This window comes from Pleurodeles waltl, chromosome 6, assembly GCF_031143425.1.
Source record: "Pleurodeles waltl isolate 20211129_DDA chromosome 6, aPleWal1.hap1.20221129, whole genome shotgun sequence".
Lineage (NCBI taxonomy): Eukaryota > Metazoa > Chordata > Amphibia > Caudata > Salamandridae > Pleurodeles > Pleurodeles waltl.
In genome coordinates, this window is record NC_090445.1 from 237107313 (window position 1) to 237131499 (window position 24187).

Here is a 24187-nt window from a genome sequence, read left to right on the forward strand (position 1 = left end):
CACCACCCACGCATGCAACCTAGGCTTCATCTTGGACTCCACACTCAGCATGACTCAGCAGGTCAATGCCATCTCCTCTTCCTGCTACAACACTCTCCGCATGCTCCGCAAAATCTTCAAGTGGATTCCCATCGAAACCAGGAAAACTGTCACCCACACCCTGGTCAGCAGCCGATTGGACTACGGAAACGCCCTATATGCAGGAATAACAACCAAACTCCTAACAAAGCTCCAAAGAATCCAGAACGCATCCGCCCGCCTCATTCTGGACATCCCACACCGCGACCACATTTCCCCCCACCTCAGAGACCTTCACTGGCTACCAGTATCAAAGAGGATCACCTTCAAACTCCTCATCCACGCACACAAGGCCCTCCACGACACAGGCCCAGCCTACCTCAATGACAGACTCACCTTCCACACACCCACCCGCAATCTTCGCTCCGCCAGCCTCGCCCACGCCTCCATCCCCCACATCTGCTGCACCACCGTCGGAGGAAGATCCTTCTCTCACCTAGCCGCCAAGACCTGGAACTCCCTACCGCTCCACCTTCGCCAGACCAAAGACCTCTTGACATTCAGGAAACGCCTCAAGACATGGCTCTACGACCATTAGCTCCCCTCCCCCCCCCAGCACCTTGAGACCCTAACGGGTGATAACTGCGCTCTATAAATCCTTGATTGATTGATTGATTGATTTTTTTGGGCTTGACCTTAATTTGAAACCATCCTTCTCCTGTTGGCTCTAGCTGAGACTGTTGACATAAGCCAGGGTAGGTGTGCTCACGATAAAGGTATATAGAATTACAAACATGGTGTTTGTCAATTACCTCTAGGTCTCCCACCCTCGCTCCTGTCCTCACTTTTGAGAAACCTGCAGCATGGACTTTTCCACATAGTCACCCTACTTTTTCCTCCATGAGATAGTCAGCCCCCTTGTGCACAGGGCCCCTCCTTGCTCTGGGGAACCGCTGTTTTTCTAGTCCAGTCTTCTCCAGCCAGGTGATCACGAGCTATTAGTAGCTCTAATGTGTGCAGGTCAGCCTACTTAATTAGAAGCTTTGCTTGGTTGAATTAATATATTCAAACTAACATCAAGAGTGTGTATTTTCAGTACTCATACGCTGGTGTTTGGGGAAAAGTGCCTGAATTTCCAAAGTATGTTTAATGCTGATTTTTGAATGATAAAGTGGTATTCACGAAACATATTACTAATAATATTACCTTGGTGCCAGGGGCACTGCAGCTACAGCTGTTATGTATTGCTCATGCAGAGGCCTTCCAACGTAACAAAGCCTTTTTCGCATTAATGCTGGCGACCCTGCCTGATGCACTGAGGTGATCACTGCTAGTGATCTTGTACATGGTGGCCACTAATGTATTCTTGCCTGATGTGGTGACAATTACAACACTAGTAATTATAGTAGCTGAGGATGGTCTTCATTGAGCAAAAGTAGCTCTTATTAGAGAGAAGGTTGGAAAATCCTGATCTAGTCGGTCTTACACACTTCGCTGTTGGTTCGATGGGCAATAGCGTTTACATGGAAGATTACAGATTGAAAAAGTACTTTCAGCAGCAGTGAAGCTGTAAGTGCATACAGGTGCTTGAAATATGTTAAATTAATTTATTTGCAGCATTAATGCACTATGGTGTGTATTTCTCAAAGTCTAAGTTTTGTTATTCTGCAAAGTGAGGACTGAAGCGTGGAAGGGGGACAAAAGGTTAATGGTATTACTGGTACGTTATCAGAACCTTATGGTGCTAGTTGCACTCAGTTCTTTAAGTATCAGATTCTAACCTAAGTGCATTGTGTAAACGTGTATGTGATGTGTTTCATTCTACTAGTGCATCAACATATTTTAAAAAGCTATTCAAATTCTTTAAACAAAATAACTATCTCAGAAGCTGAAGAGTTATGTTAACTTTGCACAATCCATGCCAGAGCCATTGAGGACAACTGAGTTATTCTGTTTATTACGGTGAGCCATGCTGATTTGTGTGAAAGACGGTTGTTTCTGAATTTTGGATCATTTGGAAAAAAAAGTTATTGTTGTCAAATTGGCAAATATAATCATCAACTCTACAAATTTCGGAGATAAACCAAAATGGGGAACTCCAGGCTGGAGAAACTGTGTTCTGATGAATTCCCAAATTGAGGAAAACCTTCTTGTTGGAAAAATGTGAAGAAATTTGGGCAAAAGTAAATCACAGAAAAGGGCAATAAAATGGTGCAAGGAAAATAAGTAGATAAAATGGCAACTAATGGAAAGTTAATTCAATTTTGCATGACAGGGTTGAAACTTTCTGGCCTAAATATTACTTCTGAATGAAAAAAACATTTACTGTATGAAAGTACGTTGTACATTATGAACTTTACAAAGAGAGCACTGTCTCTCAAAAGAAGCGGGCGCAGTTTTTTTTATGATGATGTCACCAGAGTGGATCTTTGGGAAATGTGTTTTAAAGAAATTGTTTGGAACTAATATCACACAATAAAGAAAATGAAAAAGAATAAGATATCACGAAGCGGGCTGGGGATATTATAGTGTAGAAGTGACAAGGTACTCAGGATATAGGAGACCTAGAATAATAACAGGTTGAGCTGGATAATACCAAACAGCAATAACAGCAGCAGCACTAGAAACAACAACATCCTCCAGTGGCAGCAGCAACAACAATAACAAGCTCCAAATAATAAGAGGTTATTCATTCAAGTCCAGTGTCACCAGGTGTGACTCAAACAAACTCGTCCCTACTGCCAGGTCAGCCTGAGGAGAAGAGAATTCGGAGCAGAAGAGCAAGGATAAGAGAGAGAGGCCTCATGTTGACATCTCTTGCGATGGCAGCTTTAAGGCCATTGCAGCAATATGAGGGGGATGAGCACAATACCTCAGGTCAGCAATATACTCATCAGAGAAATGCCAACTCTGAGAGGTGGTAATGAGCAGGGTGCAAGTGGCATGGCGATGCAGACACCCACTAAAAAGTCTCTGGTCCCTGGTGACCCCCCTGAACAAGCTCCATGAACTTCCAGAGCCACAATAAGGGAGCAGCCAGCTCCTGCTCCGGCAGGTTTGCTGCTCAGCAACAACACCAGTGTGATAGGACCTGGCGAGCCTGATGAAATCCCACTGGAGCTCGCAACAGAGAACTATAATTAATCTGTAATTTGAAGAATTGATCAGTTGATCTTATATTATTTAAAAAATACTTAGAATGCCATCACTTATATAGCCTGACACTCCAGATACTGAATGCCTGTCCTACGAACCGATTCCAGATGTGAATCCCACTTCCAACAAGGCATGGCTGAAGGGGGCTTATCAATTGCCCTCCTCTATATTACACCCAGTCAGAGGAATTTTGGTAGTAATGCGGAATTACTGATTAATTAAAATTCTACTACTCAGTCGGTGGAATTAAATTATGCAGTGGTTTCTAAAGTAACTTTTAATCACTGTGGAGTTTGTAAAGGGCAGGCACCGAGTGATATGCAGTGGTTTTTTAAACTTTAGAAACCACTTTGTTTCTAAACTTTAGAAACCACTTCATGCCATTTAGGCCTCTTACATACTCTGCAGTGAATAAAAGTTTTAAACAGTGCAGAGTATGCAAGGGCACCGGCTGGTACTTGGCTGTGCTATTTCTGCTGTGCAAAATGCATTCTCGCATCCATTTTTGGATGCAAGGGTGCCTTTTGTACTATGAAAATAGTGTCAAATGTCCATCCCCCCAGAATTCTGCAGAATCTCACATAATTGTTATGTAATTCTGTATGATTCCATGGAATTAAACTCCACCAATTCCACCTATTCTTACTTTATATATGAGGTTCCCTGGCCTGACCCAAAATCTGAATGAAAATTCCAGAAAGCAATATCTGAAGGGGGTTGACGCTCAGCTCCTCTATATAAACTCATTTTCTAAGGTTTTGCCTACTCGAAAGTGCATGCTGTCTGTTGGTGAAAAACAACTATTATCACCTTACATTGAGTTTGGAGCCCACCTATTGCTTACCATTATTTGGCTTTACTGTCACTCTCAGTTGCTTGTTTTTATTTGTTAAATTGAGTGGGTTTTCCTTCCACTTCTTGTGTTTGTTCCTCCTTAGGAGCATTGACTCATTTATGTCCTTTTACTGCTTGCTTTTCAAGTACTACTTTTTGCTTTTTGGTAAAGCACTCCATGAAAGAGCATGTGTTTTCCAGCTGTCTCCCCTGACTGCACTCATTGTTGCCCTTTGTCAGCCGTGTGCTTCTCTTCCGTATAAAGCGGAATCCAGTCCAGACAGAAGCAGCAAGCAGCAGGCCAGTATAACAAAGCAACAGACAGAGTGGCAGTCCCTCCTACAGCATCCAGCTCTTCTTCCTGGCAGAATTTCCTCAGTCCAGAAGGATTCTATCTATGCGGTGGCAGGGGTCCATATTACTTCCATTCCTGCCCTCTGCGCTGCTTCTGACTCACCCTTTATGTTGCTTCACAACCCGTGCCCTTTGTGTATTTTCTTCCAACCAGCACTGTCTATGTTGTTTCCTCCACACATATATTTTCTGATGCTCCCCCCCCCCCGCAACCTTTCTGGTGATTTCTCCCTAACCATGCCCTCCATGTTGCTGCCCCAACCCTTGCTTTTGTGCTACCTAATTCTTAATATTCTGATTTACCAATCCTACTCAGTAAATTTTTAAAAAGCATGCGTAGTGTGTGCGTATAAAAAAGGACATAGCTGCCCTGTGACTTGTTTGTTTCCTTTTGTAATGTGCACAACATTAGGGATTCTATACAGCATGGCTAACAACCACTGGCAAAGCCAATAGGTCACAAAAGTGTGACCTACTAGCTTTGCCAGTGCTTGTTTATTACCTGTACTTTGGCAGAGCTTTGTCACGCCTGGGCACTGTTTATGAGAGATTATAATCTGCATCAGTTCTCTGGCAGATGATACGGTTTCATGGACCTCTAATAGCCCAAAATTCAACTGACGATGTAGTGCTTCTCTCTGCCAACCCTTTCTGTTGTACGTCTCTTGCTCTTTTACTCACCTCTTATGCTAACCTTTCTTTATCACTTTCCCATTTTGCAGGTATGTCTTTAGACATCAAAGACTGGTCAAATATCTAAACTTATTATCTTTTACACCACAGAGTGCAGCATAACAAATAGCTGTGCTGTTTTCCGCAGAATATAGAAAAGAGTGCAGCACTATATTTACAAAGAGTCTTCTGATGATGATGTCATTGGTGGCACTCATGCTAAAAGTGGCTGCTGTGTGAATGCATAGCCTTGTGTTGATTCTGTTAGACCATCAGCTCTAGCATGCGGAGCTTCGATAACAGAAAGGAGGAATTTATTTCTGAAAGACTGGAACACTGATTCTTCCCATAAATCTGTAGCTTTGAGGATTCTTTTTGACAGGTTCAGGTTGTTTGAAGCAAACCAAATGATCCACTGCATAAAATTTTAAAAGACAGGAAGCATCCTTTTTTCCTTCGTGAAAATTCAAAGACATCTACTTTCTTTAAGCAGAAGTCTACTATTAGCCTTCTGCAACTGAATGTTGATAATGCTGCAAGGTATCAACTAGATCTTATCCACAGAAGGTTCAGAAGAAGCATAAAATAGACGCCTACAATAAACATCAGCATTCCTGACTATGCCAGATGCCAGGGGACAGATTGTCTGGAGTTAAAGGTTGGTGACAGGATCCATCACTTCCTGGAGAATTGGGAAGGATCCACTTCAGACAGACCGGTTCTAAACATGTCAAGAAAGGATACCAGATAAAGTTATCCTCTTGGACAATGGGTTTGTTTGTGTTTTATATTGTATGACTTACATCTGTAAGCTAAAGCAATAAATTTGACCTACTGTATTTCCAAAATTCAAGATGAAAGATGCAGCCTTGGCAAAAGAGATTCAATCTTTATGGCTAAAAGAGGCAGTCCTCCCTGTTCCAGATGAGAAGTGGTGGAAAAAGGGTATGCTGGATAGTGTTCTTTGAGCCAAAGGCAAATGAAGGTTTTCGGATAGTCATAGACTTGAAGACTCTGAATAGATAAGTAAAGAAGATTCCTTTCTTGATGGAAACTTTACACCTCATAGTTCCATTAGTGCAGATCACTACCTTGCAACCTTGGATTTGATGGATGCATACCTGCATGATCCCATGGCAAAGTCTTATCAAAAGCATCTGACGTTTTGGTGAATGATCAACACTGGCAGTTCAGAGTTTTTCCCTTTGGATTGAAGCTATCTCTGAAAATATTCATTAAGGTGGTTGCTCCTATAATTACTCACCTTCATCTTCAGGGAATTTCAATATTCCTGTATCTGGACACTGGCTGCCACAGGCAATACCACATCAATAATTGAGACCACATTTACAACAAATAACCATTAGCTATGATACATGGCTTTCTAGTCAACATAGAGCCATCAAAGAATCATATTTTTATTGGGCTAAGATTCGGCACTCATCTGGGTAGAGTCTTTCTTCTGGTAGAAAGAGCTGGCTGACTGCAGATGTTGCTGAACTCTTTGCTACAAAAGAGGGAAGCAACAGCCTTTGATTGAAAGTAGAGATAATGTCATATGGAGCCCTGTGTGTTTACAGTCCAGTAGGTGCAATTACACCTCAGGCCATTACTATGGCACCTTCACAAGCATTGTACACCATTGTCACAGAACATAGAATCGATAACTCAATACATCAAGATGGTGCTTTAGTGGTGGATGCTGTCAGTCATTTTTTCCAACATTGATATTAACAGCAGATGCCAGTTCTTTAGGCTGGGGTGCAAGGCGATCTGGAAGTACCGGGCACTGGGTGTTTACCGAGGAGGGTGGAAGGGTGGCAGCCAGTTTTATGTACTGGGGGCTGGTTTTGTCGCTGGGGCTGGTTTTGCAGCAGAGCTGCTATATCGCCCCCGTCCTTCCAGACTCCCGGGAAAACTGAGTTTTAAAGTTTTGAAGTTTTACATTTGTTATGGGTTTGAAGGCACTCTGTAAGAAATGGGATCTCTAATTGGCAAATGTTTGCACCCTGTCCAAGTAGGGACCCTCACTCTAGTCAGGGTAAGAGAGTAAGGGTAAGAGAACCACACAGCTAAAATACCTGCTGCTCACCCCTTCTTGGGTCAAGCAGTTAGGCTTATCACAGAGGCAATGTGTAAAGTATTTGTAAACACACATAGTAACAGTGTAAACACCACAAAAGCACTCCACACCAGTTTTAAAAATAGCCAATATTTAGTTGAGTAAAACAAGACCCAAACAACAACAAAATCCAGCATACACAAGTAAAAATACGAATTTTCAAAGATTAATAATTAAATTAAATGTAGTATTGTGCTTAGAAACAGAATAGCTCCAACTGGGGTTATCAAAATGGCTTGACGGAGTCACTTCCAACAGTCCAGTGCCACCTGTGAGGGAGCACAGATGGCCACAGAGTTTGTAGATCCCGGTTACAGTACCTTGGAAAATGATGAGGAAACAAAGATGTTGTTCTAGTCGGGGAGGTGAGACATCACTGGAGCCAGTGCGGCATCGGTTCCTTATTGCCACCAAGGAGGTGAGAAATCAGTTCCTTGCTGTTAGACAGGGGAGGTGAGAGAGTGGTTCCTTTTGTTGCAGAGGAGGTGACGCAGCACTAGCGACGAGGCGTCGGTTCCTTACGACAAAGCGGGGTCAAGGAATCCAGCAGGTCAAGACGCAAAGCATCGACTTTGTGATGTCACGATCACACCATGGGGCCACAGGTGCTGCGGCTGAGTCTGAGTTTGGTGCCACGGACGTCGGTGACACAGCACTCTATACTCATGCTGTGGTGGGACTTCTGAGGCACTGCAGCGGCATTGGGCCTGCGTTGTAGGTCACAGTTGTTGCACTCAATGGGGACCCTGGTGCCGGTGCAGGCAGCGGCACGGGGTCAGAGGGCGGCTCCAGTTCCGATGTTGTTCTGGATGTCGATGCACTAGTTTCTTCCTTTTGCACCAGAACTCACTCCCAAGGGCCCATGAACTGGGTTTGGTACCACTTGGCAAGTCAGGACTCTCAGCAAGAGAGCCCAGGCGCTGGCAGGTGAAGTGTTTGATGTCCCTTAGACTTTTTAACAGGAAGCAAGCTCAGTCCAAGCCCTTGGAGAACCTTTGGAAGCAGGATATAGAAAGCCGAATCCAGTCCAGACAGAAGCAGCAAGCAGCAGGCCAGCACAACAAAGCAACAGGCAGAGTGGCAGTCCCTCTTACAGCATCCAGCTCTTCTTCCTGGCAGGATTTCCTCAGTCCAGAAGGATTCTATCTATGTGGTGGCAGAGGTCCAGTACTTATATCCCTTTCTGTCTTTGAAGTAGGCAAACTTCAAAGAGAAGGATTTGTAGTGCACAAGACCTTGCCTTTCCTTGCCCTGGCCCCAGACACACTCAAGGGGGTTGGAGATTGACTTGTGTGAGGACAGGTACAGCTCTATTCAGGTGCAGGAGTCAGCTCCTCCCACCACTGTAGCTCAGGAAGACCCATCAACCTGGTGATGGGCCATCAGGATATGCAGGGGACACCTCAGCTCACTTTGTGTGAATGTCTAGAGTGAATGCACAAACAGCCCAACTGTCATCCTGACCCAGACGTGTATTCAGCAGACAGGCAGAGGCACGTAATGGTTAAGCAAGAAAATGCCCACTTTCTAAAAGGGGCATTTTCAAACTTACAGTTCAAAACCGACTTCACCAAAAAATGTATTTTTAAACTGAGAGTTCAGAGACCCCGAACTCCACATCTCTATCTGCTCCCAATGGGAAATTGCACTTAAAATATATTTCAAGGCAATCCCCATGTTACCCTATCAGAGAGGTCGTCCTTGCAATAGTGAAACACGAATTTAGCAGTATTTCACTATCAGGACATGTGAAATACACCATTGCATGTCCTACCTTTTAAATGCCCTGTGCCCTGCCCATGGTAATACCTTGGGCCTACCTTAGGGGTAAGTTACAGGTAATAATTGGGAAGGTTTGGGCCTGGCTAGTGGGTGCAATTGTGAGGTCGAAATGGCAGTTTCAAACTGCACACACAGACACTGCAGTGGCAGGTCTGAGACATGTTTGCAGGGCTACTCATGTGGGTGGGACAATCAGTGCTACATGCCCTTTAATAGCATTTGATTTACAGACCCTGGGCACACATAGTGCACTTTTCCAGCGACTTACTAGCAAATCAAATATGCCAATCATTGATAAACTAATCACCAATATAATTTAGACAGGGAGCACTTGCACTTTATCACTGGTCAGCAGTAGTAAAGTGCCAAGAGTCCTAAAACCAGAAAAAACTAAATACAGCACACAGTCAGAAACAGAAGATCAGAGGCAAAAAGTTTGGGGAAACCCTACAAAAAGGGCCCTTTCCAACACACCCACTGCAGAGTTCCTTGACTATCAAGCAGTTTTCATCCAGGACTATGTGTCAAGATATCTGTGGTAATTAATGTTCCTGCTGGAGAGAGACTGTATTTTTTTCTAGTGGCAGTTTTGGCTCAGGTAAAGCAGCACAGAGGTTTAATATATCTGCTGCAAAAATCATGTATCATGCAGCTCACATAACTGTATTTTATGTGAATAGCTCAGTGGGTTACTGATTTTGTCACAGAGATCCTTTTGTCACTTGGAGTTACACTCATAATATAGAAGAGTGAGCTATGAACTGCCATCAAAGAGCTGCTTGCAAACTGCATGGTACAGGTTAAAAACATATGTTTTTTCTCAGTCTTTCATTATCCTAACGTTGCTAAAAAAGGGTTTGTTGGAGTAGAAATACATTTTTATTAGTAAAGCCAACACCAACCACTGTGGTACGTTTTAAATCCTGAGTTTGTGCTTCTGCAGATCAATCACTTTCTGAAAAATCCCAACCAATGTGGGTGATGCCTACAAGTATGGATGACATGTGATTCCTACAGTCTACAGGTCTACAGTTCCACTTTGTCTTATGTAACATTTTCTATACACATATTTACACATGTATGATTCATTGTCTTTGTATGTGCCTCATATAAACTGCTCCAACACCCTACACTGGTATGAGAAGTGTTATAAAGCAAATTAAATACATGTGAGAGAGGGGTTAGGGAGTGGTGAGGGCCAGTTGGAGAGTGATAGTGAGGGAATCATTGAAGGGCCCCAATAAAGTTTGTCACACTGTCAGTCATCATCCTTGAGACTCCCTCAGCGAGAAGCCTGCAGCCCACGCGAAGTGACATGTCTTCCAGATCAGCCCTCAGAGGCTCTAGCGGTAATAAATGGCCAGCGTGAAGGACTAAATTGCCTTTTCAGGCTTTCCTGTGTTAATCATCTAATGATTCAGTAGTTGAGAAATATATGTATTGTAAATTATTGCACTACCAATTTTGGTGCGATAAGAAGATGACATGATTAACAAACTGTGTCTTCCTTGTTATTACATCAATACAGAAATTGCGTTTCAGTATGGATACAGTGTCTATTTTTGCGCAATGATAGCATGACTCATTGAAAGGAAGTCTTAACTGCACTTTGACGTTTTATATGCAGACTTTCTAATTGGACCTATAACCCACACACATGAAAAAATGCATAATTGTAATTGCTTAAGTGGCTGGGTATGACGGGGTACAGTACGGTCATCATTTACTATGATTTAAAAGCTCATACATTTTAATATATAATTAAATATATACTGTACAATGCACCATTTTTGCAATTTTTTCTTAAAATTTCTTGGGGGAGGAACCCCTACTCCAAAGGCCATCCTTGTAATGGTCAGGCTCGCTTGCTGCGCTAGCTATGCACCATGCAGGGGTTCGTCTGACAAAGTTTGTCAGGGGTCCTTTGGTTTCCCCGTACGGCCTTGCTGGGGTGTGACACTAGGGAAGCTGGAGTATCAAGCAAAATGGACTTGGTCAGAGGTTCTGAGGGCATCAAACTGAAAGAAGTTAACAGACGTGTTCAGAGATCTGCTCCACTTCAAGCATCATCTACTGCTTCCCAGTGAGTTGTTAACGTCAGACAACTTTGTGCCAGTGGCCTATACGCTCAATTGTTAGTAGGGCTGTTTGTTCACTTTATTTATTATAGCAAGTAAATGTCACTAGGAATTGCTTTACATTGAATTTGACTGGTTGATTTGGGGTCAAAAGCCTTTATATTACTTTGGTTGACCTCATAGTACTGACTGGAACGAGGGCAAGGAGCGTAGAGGTAATGACCTAGGGCCATATGTACTAAAGCATTTTCCCATAGACACAGAATGGGTGAAATCCTTTGGTACATCTGGCCCCTAGTTACTTAACAGTAATCTTCATTACTCTTAGTCCACCTCGTCCCTATCCCACTCCTTATGCCCCAGCCACCTCCCTGGCCTTTCACAGAGCTCTGGATTTCAGGACGTGCTGGGGATACTAACCAATTTATACCCAGTTAATGGTGGGTACGGTTATGTTGAGCATTCCCTGTTTTATTACTTGTCATTAAAATGGTGATGTTCCTCATTAAATAATGACGGGACGAGGACGAGTTGGACTATGAGTAATGAAGAGTACCGTTAAGTAATCGGTCAGTAGATGGGTGAGGAGATTAAGCAACACAGAGTAGTATTCTAGGCAGCCAGAGGAGGTGGGCCGCTGTTCCTGTAGGAGGAATGAGGAATAGCATTTTCCTTTTTTCTCCTTCCTGTAAACTCGTACGTATCTGCTCCGCCTTGTGAAACATGTTTTAATGCTGTGGCTGGCTTTATTGTTGCAGCTGGTATCATGGAAACCAAAAATTCTTGGAAAGGTTCAGATAAACAATCTCCTCTTCCAACACGTTTGTCTTGTGCAACACTGTAATTTTGAGGCCTTCAAAATGAGAGTAAGTGTGTAAAGTATACACTGCATATACAAAACATTATTTCAGCTTCTGAACAATTATCTTGTGCAGCACTAATAAAAGTTAGAACCGAGCAAGTAACATTTTCACTGAAACTACCTTACTAGGAGAGGGTGGACTTCTAGTTTTTTCAAATACGACGGTCTGTGGTAGAACTTACAGTCGCAAAGTTTCAAACGGCCTCCACCACATTTAGGCTCAGATTTAAGAAAAGTGCCACTTCACATCGTGAAGCACCACTTTTCTTGTGTCCCCTAACACCACCATGTGTGCGTCATATTTAAGATACGGTGCATCATGGCGGTATTAGAAACAATAGCACCACATTTTTTGACTCAATTGTGGCACTTTGCTCCACTAGCGTCAAAGATTCTGACGCTAGTGGAGCAAAGTGCGAGGAGGCCCATTAATTCCAATGGGTGCGCCCTTCTAACGCCCGCTGTAGCAGGCTGGCCTGATTGGTAGTGGGTACCAAAGGTACTTACACCAGGTCTAGTTATCCCTTATTAGTGAAATGTAGTCAGTGTCTAGCAGCCAGGCTGTCTATGAATAGCTGTAGCTGAGCAGCCAAGGCGGATATTGGAGACATGAAAAGGTCTTGGAATATCACTGTAGTCACACAGTACTCACACACATAAAAGAAAATAATCAGTGTTACAAAAATAAAGGTACTTTATTTTTAGTGACACAATGCCAAAAATACCTTCGAGACTATAGTCCCTTAGGAGGTACGTAATATACACAGTATATACACTAGAATGCAGAAATAGCTGTAAAAACAGCCAGAAAACAATGCAAATAGTGAAAATCACAATAGGTTGCAATGGGCCTAGGGGGAACACAAACCATATACTAAAATAGTGGAATGCGAAAGTCGGTTTCCCACCTAGGCAAGTGTAGTGTGTAGAGGGGCACTGGGAGTGTAAGAAAACACCAAAGGTAAGTAATAGAACCCACCCCAGAGGCCAGGAAAACCGGAGTAAATCACAGTAAGTTTCCTGAAACACACAAGAAGTCGGGATAGAAGATCATGCAAGAACCAGAAGAGACTGCAAGACACCAACGATGGATTCCTGGACCTGAAGACCTGTGGAAGAAGGGGACCAAGTCCAAGAAGCACTGAAGAGTCCAGGGAGAACAGGTGCCCCTGCTAATCCAGATGAAGGTGCAAAAGAGGAACCACCGGTGAGAAGACAAAGTCAGTAATGCACCCAAGAAGACAGATGCAGGTTCCTGGTTGGTGCAGAAGATGTCCCACGCTGGATGGATGATTGCAGTCTGGTGTGTGTTTGCTGGGTTCTGCCAACAAGCCTTGGAACATGCAAAATTTGCGGTTGGCAGAAAATGGCGCTGCTTGAGACCAGGAAGGACCTGGTGGCCTCTACCCAGGAGGGGAAGATAGAGGGGGCTCTCAGCAGCTCCAAGAGCCCTCAGAAGACCAGGCAGCATGCACAGGAGTCCCACAGCATCGGGACAAAGAAGGTGCAAATGGAGGCCCATGCAGCGCAACACAAAGGGATCCTACCCCGCTGGAGAACCACTCAGGAAGGTGTGCGTCGCAGGATGGAGTGCTGGGGGCCCAAGCTGTGCTGTGCATGAAGAACTTCTTGGAAGGTCGCACACAAGCCTTGGCAACAGCAAGTCACGCGGTGCACGGGGGTACTGTCTTGTATGGGGAGGCAAGCTCTTACTCCACCAAAGTTGGACAGCTGGACCTTGGGACTGTCGTGGTTACTTTAGTCTACCACCCGTGTTGCTGGATCCATGCTCGTCGTCTGGAGAGGGGACCCACGCCACCAGTCGTCGCTGCAGAGAGGTGTCTGCTGAAGCAGGGAATTGACTGTGTCACTCCATGGGAGATTCCTTCTATTCTTCTGGTGCAGGCTGAAGACAGGCAGTCCTTGGAGAATGCACGACCTAGAAACTGTTGCAGTTGCTGGCAGGAGCTGAAGTCTTCGTGGTTTCTTTGTTTCAGTTTGTAGAGTTCCTGGAGGGTTCAGCTGTGCTTCTGTTGGTAGAAGATGAAGTAAAGGATGCAGAGGAGTCCTGCTGGAGTCTTGCAATCTGAATCTGAGGAAACACCCAGGAGAGAAACCCTAAATAGCCCTAAAAGGGGGATTAGCTAGCTGCACAGGGAAGCACCAATCAGGGGACGGCTCTGACATCACCTGCTGGCACTGGCCACTCATATGCTCCCAGAGTGACCCACCACCTTGGAATCCAAGATGGCAAAACCCAGTGACACTCTGGAGGAGCTCTGGGTACCACCTCTGAGAGGCTACCCCACTCATGCCTGTATCACCTATTTCCAAAGGAAGAGGGTGTAACACCTCTCTCCCAAAGGAAATGCCTTGTTCTGCCTTCCTGGCCTTGAGCTACTCAAGCAACAGGAGGGCAGAAACCTGTCTGTGAGGTGGCAGCAGCTGGGGCTGCCTGGAAAACCTCAGAAGGCTGGTATGGCAGTACTGGGGGTCCACTGTGGAGCCCCCGGAGTGCATAGAATTGTAAAACCAATACTGGAATCAATATTGGGGTACAGGGCCCAGGTTTTAGACACCTTACATGACCATATTCGGAATTACCATTGTGAAGCTGGAGATAGGTATTGACCTATGTCCAGTGCACATGTTAAATGCCGTCCCCACACTCAAAAAGTCCAGGAAAATGGTCCCGGATGACATGAGGGCACCTCTGCTAGTGCAGGGGTGCCCTCACACTCAGGTACTTTGCACCCAGCCGTCAGGGTTGGAAGGCCTGACAAATAGGTGACTTATAAGTGACCTGGTACAGTGAAAATGGCTGTGAAAGTGTGTATGCACCATTTCATGCAGGCTGCAATGGCAGTCCTGCAGTAGCCTTTGCATGGGCTCCCTATGGGTGGCAAAAGTAATGGTGCAGCCCATAGGAATCCCCTGGAACCCCAATGCCCTGGGTATCTAGGTACCATATACTAGGGACCCATAAGGGGGGATCAGTATGCCAATGTGGGATGAAATAGTGGTTTACCAGTATGTAGTGACAAATTTGGGGACAGAGAGAGCATAAGTACTGGGGTCCTGGCTAACAGGATCCCAGTGACACAGTCAAGCATGCTGACAAAACAGTCAAACATACTGACAAATAGGCCACAAACCATAAGCACTGAGGTCCTGACTAGCAGAATCCCAGTGACACAGTCAAACACACTGACAAACAGGCCAAAAATAGGGGTACAACACTACTTTCTCACACCCGCTTTCTCACACCCGCTTTCAGCAGGCATTCAAAATGATGCCAAAAACGGCGCAGTAAAATCTTATGATTTAATTGCACCATTTTTGTGGGCCTCATTGCGCCGGAACGCCACCTTTGCATACATTATGCATGGCGCATGCATAATGTGTCACAAAGGGTCGCAAAGTGGTGCAATGCATGCATTGTGCCACTTTGTAGATATGGTCAGCGTTTTTGGCAATCTAGCACCACATTAGCATCAGGAAACTGACGCTAATGTGGCATTAGATGGCGCAAGGCCAGACTTAAATTTGGGCCCTAGTTTGACTACAGAATGATAAGCAAGGATTCCTGCTACTAGCAGCAACAAATCCTGGTTTCTTGAATCTTACCTTGGGATCTTTGCGGAAGTCAGCCGGACACAGTGTAAGACCAGGGGATCCAAGTCACAGAAATATTATCCATGTATAGAAATCCCCGTCTTCTGTACCTCATGTGTCTTCTAGGACGTATTCTTCCATTATCCAACAAGTAATGCTGCCTTCAGCCGGTCTAGCTTTACTTATGTTTACAACCAATATGGCTGTGAGTAGCCGCTGATGTATGCGTTTAGAGGTGTGCTACCCATTTCTGATGGCCCTCCACCAAGCTAGAAAAGCCCCCTTCTCAGCCCTTAACCAGGCAAATATAAGATGACAAATCCAACTTACTGGTGGATATTCCACTCCGCCGTTTGCACTTTGCATTTCACAAAGTTCACTAATCCTGATTCTGTGAATCACCAATTATAATTTGGTTAAAAAAACACACGTACACCTTTTAACTGTCGGTGTTTCTGCTTAAGCACAGAAGTTATCTAAGACAAGTAATTATCGGTGCTTCTGAGTACATTCAATTATTCCCTCATTCTTCAACTGAGTACTTACCCTGGGTTATCTATTTGTTCCAAATAATGTACAGGTGATTCAGGCAAAGCAATTTTACTAATTGCTACCAACTACTCATTGGACCAATTACGCACGGGTACCCGTACCCATTGCTACCAGTTACTCATGGGTACTAATGCACAATACATTTCCATGAGATGCATATTTTAAACTGCATGATGGGACTGGAAACAGCGTGATAAACCGTAATCCTTATGCGTGACTAGATCACCAACACCGGCCCCCAAAGAGTACTGTGCTACCCGATCGCAAAGCGCTTCAGCGCCTCGTAGTATGAGCTATATAAACACTGATACCATACAATTGAGGTAAAGTCAAGTGGCCTACGGTGTCAGGGTAATGCTAGACCATTCACTGCTTGCTTTTATATCGAGTCACAGCTGACCCTTTCATTGAAAATAAACTAAGAGTACTGTCTGTTTGTAAACCAAGAGTGCTGTCTGTGTGTAAACCAATAGCGGCGCTGTCTGTGTGTAAACCAATAGCGGCGCTGTCTGTGTGTAAACCAAGAGTGCTGTCTGTGTGTAAACGAAGAGTGCTGTCTGTGTGTAAACCAATAGCGGCGCTGTCTGTGTGTAAACCAAGAGTGCTGTCTGTGTGTAAACCAAGAGTGGTGTCAGTATGCTTTTCTACTTGTTTTTCTTGTATTCAATGTGATAGAAGTAGAAGGTATGCTCTTCGGCGGAAACTAATTGACTCACTGGATGTAACGTATTTTATCAGGCTTAGGTTATTGTGCTGTAAAGAGTTTAATAGGTGTGACATCGACGACAGCAGCTAAAAACGTGTATAAAGACTAAAATTGTTCTTAATCATGCCTAAAATAGCAGTCTGGCATGGGTTGCAATTAAATGAACCTTTCCTCAATGCATCATCACTCCCCTCCTCTTTGTCTTATAAGGCAGCAATGCCATCTTGTGGTCAGTTTTGGTACTGCTGTGAGATTTTAAAATGCAACCCTTAGCATAACGGCGAGCTACAAGTTACAAGAAAAGCCTCTTGGTTGTTGGCAGACAATGGAGACTCACTAGGGACAGCACCTGCAACACGTGTTTTCTCTGGTCAAGGTAGGCTGCCAGTCGCAGAACTGTTGCCGATGGTATACGCCAGGCTTTTTTAGCTGAGCTCGGAAAGAGTGGCGCCAGCGCAATACTTTTATTTTCTCCTATGTCTATAATCAGAAAATTCGCTGCTAATACAAACTCTAACCACGGAAGGGTGGGGCTGTGGGTGGTGCTATCCAGACTTCATTGAGGCCCTCATTGTTTTGGGAGTTACGAGATTTTCAACATGCCCATATATATATATATATATATATATATATATATATATATATATATATATATATATATATATATCTCAAGCATTACTAACACATAACAAAGATAGAGCATTGGCGGCAGCAGTGCAAGCTTGCCTGACACACACATTAAATGAAGGACAGGTATCAGCAGCCGCCCAAGATTGGTTCACACACAGAACAGGTACTTCACAGGTAGCAACTGTGCAAACTTCCCTTCCTCACAGAATAGGTGCAGCTCGTACATCAAGGGTACAAGCTCCTCAGCTTCACAGAAAAGATACAGATGGGTCAACAGCAGCAGCAGTGCCCGTCTTTATAGAATAGGTACAACAGCAACAGCACTGCCAGGCCCCCTCTCTCGCACAGAAATTGTACACCTAGGCAGTGGCTTAACGCAAAATGATGGCACCCTTTGCAGAATGTGACGAGGGCCCCCTGAGTCTCCCATAGCTCACAGATATTTATTGGCCTTGGCCTGAATGGGACTCTCTTTGAGGGTTGGGGGCCACAGGAGGCATGGACCCTCCCACTTGCAGGAGCTGCAGGGGTCTGTGTTACGGCCCTACATCCACACAACTAGGACAGGAGCAAAACCAGCTTCTCCCCCTCACCAGACAGGTAGAAATTGGACAGCAGGAGTGCAAGCGTTGCTTTCTTGTAGAACAGGTAAAAAAGACAGAAATAAGGTTCGCTCACAGAAGCTGCAGAACAAGTTTTCCTTATTTGCAAACCAGATACAGTGCACAAACGGTAAAACACGCTTCCACACTCTCAGAAACTTTACAGTTGGCCCATAGATTAGGCACACAGATCTCTGGAGCAGGCGCCTAATCTGTGTGTGGATATGTGAGTGAATATGCAGGTCTCATTCCCTATCAGCACCCTTGCTGTCACTCTCTTTAATGCCCCATCCTATCACTTAGTTTCTGGTAGTGATGTTTCCGTCATATCATGAAAGTCCTGTAGACACTCAGGGTTCTGCTTTATCGCCTGCTGTTGCCATAATCTACACCCTAGCTGATGTATATCCTTCTGCTGTCATGCTCTGCCAAGCCTTACTGCTACAACTGCAATTCCTGCTGCTATTACACCCTGCCAGGCCTACTGTGGCCACTGTGAGTCCTGCTGTCACTGCTACAACTCAAGTCGATGCCAAAACCTGCAGTATAGCTATTCTCACTTATTGCAGGTCCTAACAATACCATTCTCTGTTAAACTCCGTCATTGCATACAACTCCTACTGTTAACATATTGTGCCAGCACTGCTATGATGTTTCTGAGTTCACTGCAGCGACTCCCGCGTTTGTCATTTCCTGCATCTTTGCTGATCTGACTGAATCCTGCGACCAATGTCTGCACATCTTTCTGTTGTCATTCTCTACTAGTCCTGCTGTTGTTGCACTGTTGTCACTTACTTCTTCATTTTCACACCCTCTTGCTCTCGTCCTCTCGCACTCATCTTAAAATTCCTTATACTCTAACTTCCCCTTTTCCAAGCCCCTCTCCTCATCTCCTGAATCTCACATGCAGTTTTGCTTTTTCGCTGTCTCTCTCTCACACAGATAAAACCAACACAAAGATAGCTGTGTTTCTTATGCAGCTCACTACCAAAGCAAATATCAAATACAAACTTACACTGCCGAATACAAAGCTGTTTTCCATAGTTAGACAGTATTGATTTGGAGGCCTCGCGGGTGATGTATAAGCAGAACATCCTATGCATGATTTTAGACAATTCACTGCAGTGAAGAGTTCAATGTCAAATAATTATGTTTAGATATGAAAAAGAAACTAAACAACCATCTATGGCCATTTACAAACTGCAAACGTTTGCATTATTTCTTTGGATTTCCACTTACTGAATAGTAGTAGTTCAGCCCTATTTGAGTAGCCCAGCTACTTCCTAAATAAACTGTGCTCAAGACAGGCACGTATTTGCCAACATCTTCAAAAAGGTAATTAATAAATGTGTGCACAGCAGGCACTTCGCAATCCCAGTCGTGTGTTGTACCGTTTCAAATTGTGGAGAGCCGCCACTGGGCAAACTGGGCAAATTGTCAGAAGAAGAAAATGCGTATGATATTTCTGCTCTTGTTATAACGTGGGACATACAGTAGCATTTTTCAGGAGATAATTGAATTTAGACGTACATATTTCCCCGATAAATTCTCTCCCAGTAGAGAACATTTAATCTGTATCTCTTCCGATATGTGGCTTTCTTCAAGGTACCAGATCTTTTTGCTACATTTTCTAATCCCAAGATGTAGAAGGAAGCCCTTGTGTGAATATAAACCCCATTGGACAACGAAGGTCCAGAGTTGCTTTCGATATCACAATAACTCGCTTAGAATAAATTGTGTGTGGGCATTTGCACAGTAGTGATTGTTATTGGCTATTCAAGAAGTACTCACTTTATCACCTCAGAAGAATGAATGATTATTTTAGTCCAGTTGGGATTCACACCTGTGACTTGGTGATCTCTCACAGGGTGCTTGTTCCACTCAGCTATCTCTCTAGCTTCCATGTGGATCAATAACCGTGGACCGATTCTGCTACTTTTGCTTCCCAGTGAATGTAAATCTTCTGTGGGGTTCTCCATCTAAGTTTTAATTTACAGGTAGATGATATATCCTGGGTAAATCCATGATTTTGTGCAGAAGCCCTGCAACTAAAATCTCTCTTGCACATGTAGATTGCCTTAGTCCCAGCAACAATGCTGCTCACTCTCACCATTGTGAGCCAGTTGATCAATTGGGATATGTTGGCACTGCTGTTGTTTGTCTAAATTCTATTGTTACTGCACCAGTAAAGTTCCAGAGTATTATGGTCTTAATATGGTCCTTATAAAATTATAATGTAAATAATGATTACAAAAATATTGTGAAAATAAGCATATATTAGGATGTATTTATTTATTCCACATGTATGTACCTGGGTGATATGATATCCGCAAGGTACAAGGATGTGGTCTTAAGAGTTCTAAATGCTTAGCCGATGACAATAGAGGGTTTATTTTGTGACAGAGTCACACCCACCATTGTTTTTACAACCAGAACTTCACCGGTCTTCCCACATTTGGATGTAGAAAAATGCAAGAAGAGTAAGTTCTCAGTTGGCACCAGTGCCACGATTTTACTACATGTAATAATCCTGCAGTTTTCAAAAAGGTGCATCATAGTACATTTGTAGACATCTATTGTAGATGAAACAGTGGTTAAATAGCAAAATTGAACACCTGAGTCAACACATTCCTTGGTATGGTATCCACAGCACTTTGTTTCAGAAGCTTTCAGCAACTGGCAAAAGGATTCCCTTTAAAGTCGTGGTTGTGACATTTTGGTGTTTGGAGCAACTGAAACACAAAGCACTTTACGATTCGCTCCTGGATCATTAATTTCTAATGATACTGAAGAAGGACACTCTTGCTTTTTGTACAGGACACAGGTACTTCGGGAGCAATGGGGTGTTGAACGTAGATGTTGGTTTATGAGGCACTTTCTATCTGAGCACATCACATCAGTGGTTTGCACTACCACTGTGGCCATGTTCTCCCTAAATAGACTGGGCCTCAGCCAGTCTTTGCATCACACTGAACTGACCTGATCCTAGCAGTGTATTGGAATCTAGTCCCTTTTCTGTGGCTGTTTTTCCAAAACATTCGGCTTCTGTACACTGTCTTTCCTCATTGTGTTACAATTACCAAACAAGATTTAACTTGCTCACTTATCAATAATGTACTACTATTAAAGCCAATTCCTGGAATGCTTACGCCAATATTTGAGCAATACCTCCACACATCTAAACATGGCTTTTTTTAAGCAGTAATTCTTCTCAATAAATCATAGCAATCATACAACCTGCACGCCTCAATCGGCAAGTGCATGATAAATCTTATAGATAAAAATAAATAATATGAAATCCAGCACCTGATTCCAATTGTTTAATTGATTGTATTGGTTGTAATTAAATGTGATTAAGGCAGATGTGTGTTTTCTTTTGCCATCATTTTAATCTTTCTAAGTTTTCGTGACAATTTGTGGAAATAACCTATTTCTGGTGATTGGCCCATTTAAGACCCCTGTACCATCTGCAATTAACAAACGTTGGAAATACTTTTGATATATTTGGTGAGGACTCACTGGAGGGGAGTTTTACAAGAAACTATCTCATGTTATCTGTGCTTCAGTTGTCAATACCATCTGCCTCCAACAACCAGACAGAACGTCATATTTCTGGCCTGTCCAAGTAAGCCCCAGTGAGACACTAACTCCTGAGTTTTTCCATGTGTTGGGTTGTTTGCTAATTTTCCGTCTGTGCTTGCAGGATTATTCCTATATTTTGTCCAAATGAGGATAAACTATTTCCAAATATGAACAGGAGTCAGGCCTCCAAGCCACTCCCTAGGGACACTTCCTGTCTGTGGGCGAGTGTGTGTGTTTAGAGATCTGAGTCATGTCTGCATTTAACTGGTTGCTGATATCTCTTCCCCTACAGAGTGTCCGAAGGGTGCTGACATCCTGGTGGTTCTCCTATCGGTGATGGGTGCCATCCTCCTGATCGGCTTGGCCGCGTTGCTCATCTGGAAGCTGCTCATCACCATACACGACCGCAGGGAGTTTGCTAAGTTTGAGGAAGAGAGGGCCAAAGCCAAGTGGGATACGGTAAGAAAGCCCATGGGTGGGAAACAATGGATTCCCGGAAAGGGAGTTAACTAAACAATGGTCTTAATTTACCAGGAACAGAATCTTCAAATGAAATTGAAATATTAACCATAAAACGCTTTCTCTGCAGAAATTCTGAGATCTTTAACACCTTGTATTTACGCCAGGTGTTCTTGCGCAGTAATATGTGAATGTGAAACTGGCAGTTCTGCTGCACCCCACAGGCCACATTACAAGATGGATTTCTGTGACATCACTGTTTCGTTTCTCTCCAAACCGAGCACTGCTTTTACACCCTAGCACAGTGGATATCAAAATTCTTAGAAACACGAAGAAGGAGCGAGTTATCAGTAAATAGGGTATTATTAGTCCATAGTATCTCTCCTCACACACATTTTTGATAATGACACCTGGTGACACAAACACTAACTGCTCTCAAATCAGATTAAACAATGATGAACCAAGGCCATAGGTCTGGCTTTTATGATGTAAAACATGCAAACACAGTCCCGAGAAACCATTTATAATTCTAATGTAGTAAAGAAACTACAAAAAAAGGTTAATATCCGTAAACACTGCATGTATGCGATAAAGAATGAAGTTCATGAATGTATTTTTCAGATGTAAAATCATCCCTCATGCATCGCAACACAAGCACCCTGTAGAAGGTGGAATGATACATGAAACAGGGACTAGCATGAGGTGAGAGAGTAATAGTCTTCTTGGTGGAGCCAAAGCCCACTGTATGAATATTGTAAAAAAATGTGAACAATAGATCAGCAAACCACTGCACTGTCAAGCCACGCCTAGAAGTCGAAGCAAGTGAATGGGGTATGCATTCTCATCCTGAGCGGCTTCTGCCCCCACTTACCTCACTACAGGGTCCCAAAGATTTTGTTTTGCACCCAACTCCCTATGGATACACTTGAGGCCAGAACTCAACGTGGGGTGTGGAATGGGAATAGTTTTGGCAGTACACCTAATGTATACAGTCTAATTTACTATTAAGTACCTACCTTTTCCTTGTATTCTTGTCCAACACTCTCTTGTTTTCAGCTTCTGAGGACTGAAACCCAAGCAAGAGCTAACTAGGTAGTGGTCACAACTAAAGTCAATTTTGGCTTCAAGTGCATAGCTTGGAGAGAACATGTGTGCCAGGGGCAGTATCTGCTTTGGAACTGTTGTCCAACAAGTAACGCATCCAAATACATTGTCACCTAATTCAATAAAAAAGGCAAAATGGTACTTTGGTGTTCATTGGAAAGGTACCTACTCTCTGTTAAATAATATTCTATTGGAACTTGTAACAGCAAACAATACAAGAAACTACCCACAGACAGAGAGCAGGAAGGAAATCATCTCAGTCTGGAGCAGTTCCACCTTCAATAAGTAAGACTGAAAGTGAGACTCAACTCTGGTGCATTTCATGTGCCTTCACCACCAAATTCGCAAAGCTGTCCTCTGCTTTGAACTTAAAAGCCACACACAGAAGGGAAATAAACTGATTTTATCACTGATGTAATATTTCTGGGTACAACTATAAAACTTTGGATACAAATTTATGCAGTGCTATGTTATACTGTATCTTATTTGCAGAGCCCAACACATGCAAAAAAATCACTATTGAAATTATAGCAGACACCACTGCTTAAGATAAAATTGAGAAAAGGAAAATGAGAGATCAAAGAGATCAGAGAGAAATCAAAATAATATTGGCAGATCTCACCTGGAAAATGGCAACAGACCTGGAGGTCAAAAACCTATTTGAATTTCCATACATGACTTCATGGAAAATGGACACGGCTTCATAAATAATTCATTTGCAGACTGGTAGCCACTGAAAGGGATGCAGGATAGATGTAATATGTTTGAACGTAGATATACCAGCTACCAGTCATGTAGTTCTGTTTTGCACTATTTACAAAAGGTGTAACAGTTTTTCTGGCAGAAGCAGGTATTTGCAATTTCTGTAATCCAGGTTAGGCTGTATAGGTGCATGAATATGTCGACGGTGTTCAATAGAACTTAAGGTTCTTTTGAACACCTTGGGCTTAAAAAAATCTTATCATTTCTGCTTTGGCGGCCTGAGGTTCCAAAGACAACTTTTGCTCTTGATGCCCAGGTTAAGCCCATATTTAGAGTATCAAACTTTTCACACAAATG

The 24187-nt window shown here is 43.4% G+C and overlaps 1 protein-coding gene across 1 annotated transcript in view; it reads left to right on the top strand.

The window, feature by feature from the left end:
- The window catches only part of ITGB3 (integrin subunit beta 3), a 303301-nt gene that overhangs the window by 266275 nt on the left and 12839 nt on the right, over positions 1 to 24187 (top strand). The window contains exon 14 of the mRNA XM_069237983.1: positions 21858 to 22024. Within this exon, the coding sequence (XP_069094084.1) occupies positions 21858 to 22024 (167 nt within the window). The remainder of the gene's footprint in view (positions 1 to 21857; positions 22025 to 24187) is intronic.